This window comes from Lonchura striata, chromosome 13, assembly GCF_050655825.1.
Source record: "Lonchura striata isolate lonStrDom1 chromosome 13, ASM5065582v1, whole genome shotgun sequence".
NCBI classification, from domain to species: domain Eukaryota; kingdom Metazoa; phylum Chordata; class Aves; order Passeriformes; family Estrildidae; genus Lonchura; species Lonchura striata.
The window spans coordinates 18,393,364-18,399,525 of record NC_140715.1 but is presented as its reverse complement, the minus strand read 5'-3'; the positions used below and the strand labels follow the sequence as shown (position 1 = coordinate 18,399,525).

Genomic DNA, 6,162 nt, shown 5'->3' with positions numbered 1-6,162 from the left:
GGCAAGCTGTGCCCCCCAAGTGTGACTGCCCCCAGCATCATCACTTTAAACCCAGCTTTCTCCTGCCCCACTCCAGCCTTTTCCTGGAGTTCCTGGGACACCCGTGGCTCTCTTCAGGCAGGGCGTTCCCGGCTGCTCTGCTGCCCTCCCTCTCATCTGGATGCTGTGTCCTCCTTAGGCAAAGCCCTCATGGAGTCCTGGATGGTTCCAGATGAGGGGAAGTGGCCTTTGCTTCCTCCTGGCCTGCCCAGCTGCCCTGTCCCCGTGCTTCGGGTCCCCTTTGTCACAGACCCCGTGGCCCGGTGGCTCTGTGGGTGAGTTCCCGAGGCAGATTCCCCTCGGGATGAGCTGGAGGTCCCTCTTTGCCCAGCCCTGAGCCCCAGCCAGGTGTCTGCCCCCCACTCTGCACCAGGGGCTTGGTGGGCAGCGCCCGGCGCTCCAAGGGAGTGGAAGGAGGTGGGAGCTCCTTATCTGTGCAATCCCACCTCGGGGGCTGTGTGGGGCTGGGAGAGAGGCTGCAGGCAGCTTCCATTCCCCGGCAGCCTTTCATCCTCTGTCCCAGGGCCACAGCCACCCTGTCTCCATCCCTGTTTACTGATGGGGCCGATAGGGCCGAGGCAGGAGGGGCTGCAGGTCCCCCTAATCGCCCTGTCACCGGCCGGACAGCCTCAGACACTCTCAGAGGATGTTGTGACTGCGCTGAATTACAATGTTTGTTGTTTCTCACTCCCAATAATTGACATTTGATAGCGACTACCGTAAAAGCGGCCGAGGGGCTGGGGCTGAGGCAGAGGAGAGGCAGGAGCCGGGCGCTGGGGAGCCCCGCTCGCTGTCCCTGGGCACTTTGGGGACAGGCGGGGTGTCCTTCGTGCCTCTCCCCATGGGGACGGGATGTGCAGGAGCTGTGGAAACCTCCCGCCCATGGGTTGGGGGCAGTTTGGGGTGTCGGTAGTTCTTCTTGCAGTGATTTCTGCGCAGAAAATGACAAATCAGCCCCGCGCTCCCGGGAACGATGAGGTCGGTCCCGATCCCAGCCCGGGGGCACGGGCCAGGCTGGGAGCTGGAAAAGCGGCTTTAAAATAATTTTTAAAATACCTTAAAATACAAACACCGTTTTCAGGCGGCAAAACGGGAACGCCAAGGGCACGGAGAGCCGCACAAACCCGCGGGGGGACCCGGGAGAGCCCCCGGGCCGGGCGGCCCCGCTCCCGGCGTGGCCGGGATGCGCAAGAACGCCAGGGACGCCGAGCTTCAGCCACTCTCTTTAATGACAACTCGCTGATCTCCGTCAGCTTGTACAGCAAAGGGCAACACGTAGGAAGGGGCATTTCCATGCTAACTCACGTTTTAGTGCAGAACCCTACGGGACCTGGCGGGCCGGAGTGTCTGTGTCCCTCGGGAGTCTGTCTGTCCTCATCCCTGCCCAGGCCGGCAGTAGCAGCCTCGCAAGGGACACCTGGGGGTGCCGAGATGCCGAACTGACCGAATAGCGGGAAGTGCAAAAATTAAATGTGGATGTCAATAATAATTAGTATAGAGTAGAAGTTTAAAAAAAAAAAAAAAAAAAAAAAGAGTTTCAGGGCTTGGCTGGGTGTTGTTGTTGCGAACAAATCACGCGAAATTACCGGCTGGTTTGTAGGAAGGAAGGAGGGGAATTATCAGGGTGAAGACACGGGTGGAAGGGGAGCCAGAGGGGCCGGGAAATGCGGGCATCCCCCGCCGGTGTTTGCCTGGCCCCGCACGAAATACCGAAACCCGCCCCGTCCACGGCCACCACAGCGGTGAGAACCGCCGGGATGCTCCACTGAACTGCTCACTGAACTGCTCAGTGAATTGAACACTGAACTGATCACTGAGCCGAGCACGGAACCGTCCCCCAGCCCCGCAGCCTGGCAGTGTCCCGAGCCGGCTCGCAGGCTGCTGCGGGGCGGCTCTACCAGGCTCGGATGCCGTGCAAGGTGGAGATGCCCGCGTTGCCCTGCGGGATGGGCGTTTGCACCGAATTCAAGTCCCCCACGCTGAAGTTCATGAAGTTGTTGGCGGGCGCCGAGGGCTGCATGGGCTGCATGGAGGGGTAGTTGCAGTTGTAGTTGGCGTTGCAGGCGGGGCTGTTGTAGTTGGTGTACGCGGGGTAGGCGTTGTAGCTGTAGGGGTTAATGCTGACATTGTAGGGCGAGCTGTAGGGGGAAGATTCCCCCAGGCAGGGCTTCCCATCGCGCACCAGCACCGGCACCGCGATCCGCCGCGGGGGAGGGATCCCCACCATTTCCAGCGTCTGATCCTGTCTCTGCCTTTTGCATTTGTACCTTCGATTCTGGAACCAGATTTTCACCTGGGTGGAGGTGAGCTTTAGGACGTTCGCTAGGTGGTCCCTCTCGGGGGCCGAGAGGTATTTCTGCTGCTTGAACCTTCTCTCCAGTTCGTACACTTGGGCTTGAGAAAAGAGGACGCGAGGTTTCCTCCGTTTCCTCTGTCTCGGGCGCTCGGGATCGTCCAGGTCTCTTTTCTCCTGCTCCAGGCTCTTGTGTAGGGAACACAGCTCTGCAGCAAAATAAACGGGCGAAGGAAAAAGCAGAAGGAGAAAATTGTGCAAAAAAAAAAAAAATATAAATCAGTATTTAATATAAAGGGTACAACGTGAGCGAGCCTTGGCTCTTCCTCGGCCTTGCAGGCTGCTGTGGCCACCCGCTCCTGCAGCAGCGGGACCGGCCCTGCCCCGCTCTTTAGGTACCTCTGCAGCAAATTTTCCGTCTTTTTGTTTGAAAACAACGGTGTCCCGTGCCTGTGCCCCGCTCGTAGCTTTGTGTCGAAACCCACCGCAACCCCCGAGTGAATGAGGAGTCGCATTTGTCACCCGGTTTCTATCCAAAGTGGCGGCCTGGCGTGTCACCCTGCAGCTCTGCCCGTCTCCTTGGGGTGTCCGGGCCGGGCTCAGCGCACCCTCCGGGACGGGATAAAGATGCTGCCGCTCCCCGGCACTGTCCCCTGTCCCCCGCAGCCCTGGGGACCCCCGGCCGAGCTGCCATCCCCCTGGGGGATCCCGTTCCCCTGCCCTCCGAGCCCCGCGCAGGCAGCAGCACTTGGCTTTACCTTTCTTGTCCGCCTTGGCCTCCTTGGCCGAGTCCATCTCCACGTAACTTTTCACGTAGTAGGAGCCGGGGAAGGCGGCCGCGGTTTTGCCGGGGGGCGGCTCGGGCAGCTCCTCCCGCAGGTCGGGCAGGGCCGGGGGCTCGGCGCTGAACGCCTCCTGCTTGAAGGTGGCCAGCATGCAGGACGGGGAGGCCAGCGCCGCCAGCTCCATGGAGCCCAGGCCGCCCTGCTGCTGCTGCTGCTCCAGGTTCAGGATATCCTTCACCGAGAAGGGGGTCGTGGTCACAGGGCTAGGAAACATTGCGGAGGACAGCGGGGCAGCGGCCGCAGCCCAGGGTCATGGAAAAGTAGGTGGGGAGCGGCCAAGGTGGAGCAGCGGTGCAGCGTGGGCTCCCGGAGGGGGCACATAGCATTCCCCAGAGCGGCCCTGACTTGTGCCCTGCGCCAGGTAGGAGCGGACCATAAGGCGAGGGAAGGAGGGACTAGGCAGTTTTTGGGTGACTTTAGCTTTCTATTGGCCAACATTGCGGTGATGGTATGAGAGATGCAAAGTTCCATGTCACCTAATATAGTAATACATCTCAAAAACAGCTCCGCTCTTTTAAAGGGGCGGCACTGCATTTAGCCGGCTTTGTAGCGGAGGGTTTGTTCATCCGTTTGAAACAAACAACAAAAAAAACCCACCCCCCCCAAAAAAAAACCCAAAAAAGAATAGCCTAATGCGTACAAAGTCACTATCTGATGCTATCTATCATACAGTCAGATTAAATAAACAGGCCGGGAGGAAACCATCAACCAAATATGTGCTGATTTAATTTTTTTTTTTTAAGCGAGAGAACGGAGGTTTCGTTTTTAGTATTCTGCAATATCCGATGGCAGGAACTAAAAAACGGGAGTTCGCTGCTGTGTGAAGCACGCTCAAGGGGAGATCCGCGCTCAGGGTTTATACAGATTTTCTAAAGCAGCACAGTGATTGCAAAGTCCAGCTGACAGCAGAGAGACCCTGAGCAGCCCCTGCCTGGCTTTGGAGAGGGAAATGCCGACTGGGTTTTCCTCTCGTTTGTTTGTAAAGCTTTCAAACAAAAAATGCAGCACTGTCCGGGGAGAAAAAAAAAAATAAATTAAAAAGTCAATCCAAAACAAGCGCGGGTGAAGGTGTTGCAAAATCCACAGGGGTAAGAGAGGAGTAAAGCAAGGGGCGCGGGGCTGCTGTCCCCGGCCGGGTCCCCGCAGTCGGGTGGGCGCACGGCCCCGGGTTCCTGCGGCTGAGGTGGGGCTCATTCATTTACCTCGCGTGGAGCCGCTAAAACAAACCTTAGCTGCAAATCGCACATTGCGGGGTTTGGTTCGGGGCTTTGTGGGTTAGAGGGGTGAGAAAACAATTAGAAATAAATGAAGATTCTCCTTTAACGCTCCAGCGCCCGGCTGAGAGAGGCACGGGACGGGCTCGGTGGGAGCAGGGCAGAGAAAGCCCAAAGGGCTGCGGTGAGTTTGGGGGGCCGTGGCTGAGCCCCGCTCTCGGGAGCTGCGGGGTCACAGCCGAGCAAATCCTTTCTCCTCCCGCAGGAAGGGACCCTCCGGGACGGGTGGAGAGGTGAATTCCTGCCCACCCCCAGCAGGACGGACCCACCGCTGTCCCCCGGGATTTTGTGTCTCGGCACCCCGGCTTTTTTCCGAGGAGTTGAATTTGGGATGTTTTTGCGGGCGGTGCTGCCCGGAGCCGCAGCATCCCCGGCGCTGCAGCCGCTGGGCTGTGCTGGGAGCGCTTTGCTGGCGCAGCAGCCCCGGATCTGGCGATGACAGTCGGAGCGATCCCTGTGAACGGGGGAGGCCTGAAATATTGCGATTTAATGAGGGGAGGGGTCGGCCAAGCGGCCAGCTCCATCTTCGCGGCTCCGTTTCCTGCAGGCTTCCCTGGGAAATAACCCAGGGGATGGATGCTCCCCTGCTGCAGGAGGAAGGGTGAAGTGGCTCGGGAATGTGGAGGCAGCCTCGGAGAGGGGCCTGTGAAGGTACTTTGCAGAGTGTTTGCGGCACTCCGGGCCCTCCGCGGGCTTTCTGAACCTCGTTGCCTCCTTTTTATTACAAGCTTAGAGAGATAGGTTAGATACGGGCTAAAATAACGAAGCGATCCCGATCCTCCCCAAAACCCAGTTCGCCTTGGCGTCATCCCCATCCTGCGGGATGGGAGAGGCGGCTCCCAGCGCTCCCTTCCTTTATCCCGGGCCAAAACGGAGGCAAAACTCCCTTCCCGGGTCAGGCTCGGAGCTCGCACGGCAATTCCTGCCCCGGAGCTTTCCCTGTGCCCGGCGGGGTCCGGAGCCGGGCCCGGAGCGCATCCCGGCGGGGCGGGAGCTGCCGGCCGCCAGCCCGGGATTAATTGAGGATTGCCGGGCTCCCTCCAGCCCCCCGGTCACACGGCGGCTGCCGATCGATGTGGGCCCGGCTGCAGAGGGTGGAAGTGATTAATTGAATGATAAGCCGGAGCTATCATTTGGAATGTCATTAATGCGTCGGGGAGACATTCATTGGAGACAGACAGCGTTATCTCCGCTTTATCTTCAACAATGCATCACTTTTAATACTGCAGTTTAGAAACAAATGGGGGCTTTAGCCTTAGCCCTTCTCTTGGTGTTTATATTTTTGGAAGAATCACAACTAGTGGGAGTCCCGGGCTCGGCCCCCTGATAAATGAACATTAGCACTTTTTAGAACTACTGTATCAACAAAAAGAGCTGCAGGGCCGCAATAATTGGTGAAAAAGCAAACACTCGGCAAAGAGAGGCCAGCTCTGCTCTGTGTCCGGCTGATTGATGAATAAGTTACTGACGTACAGCAGCTCACGGACTTTCCGGGTCGGGGCTCAGCACCCATCCTCCCCCCTTTCCCACCCCTCTCTCCCTTTCCCGGGGCTCTCCAGCTCCGGCTGTCCAGCGGAAGGGACAAAGGCGACAGCTTCCCCCAGCTCCGGACACTGCTCGTAGCCCGCAGGGTCCTGCCCAGCCCGGGGGGACCTGCCCGGGTGTCCCCGCGGGTGGGGACCCCGAACTCTCCCGCATCACTTCTAATTTT

General features: G+C 58.8%; 1 protein-coding gene across 2 annotated transcripts; it reads right to left on the bottom strand.

The window, feature by feature from the left end:
* Positions 1-1,251: 1,251 nt before the first annotated feature.
* NKX2-5 (NK2 homeobox 5) lies at positions 1,252-3,603 on the bottom strand. 2 transcript variants are annotated; one of them, XM_085591560.1, is made up of 3 exons: positions 3,091-3,523; positions 2,307-2,541; positions 1,253-2,144 (listed from the first exon to the last, which is right to left on the bottom strand). In XM_085591560.1, the coding sequence occupies exons 1-3, from the start codon at positions 3,389-3,391 to the stop codon at positions 1,934-1,936; spliced, it is 747 nt and encodes a 248-aa protein (XP_085447686.1). In that variant the 5' UTR covers positions 3,392-3,523; the 3' UTR covers positions 1,253-1,933. The 2 variants fall into 2 exon arrangements, with proteins under 2 accessions (XP_021387816.3, XP_085447686.1); XM_021532141.3 differs by having other exon boundaries at positions 1,252-2,541; positions 3,091-3,603.
* Between the last annotated feature and the right edge of the window lie 2,559 nt (positions 3,604-6,162).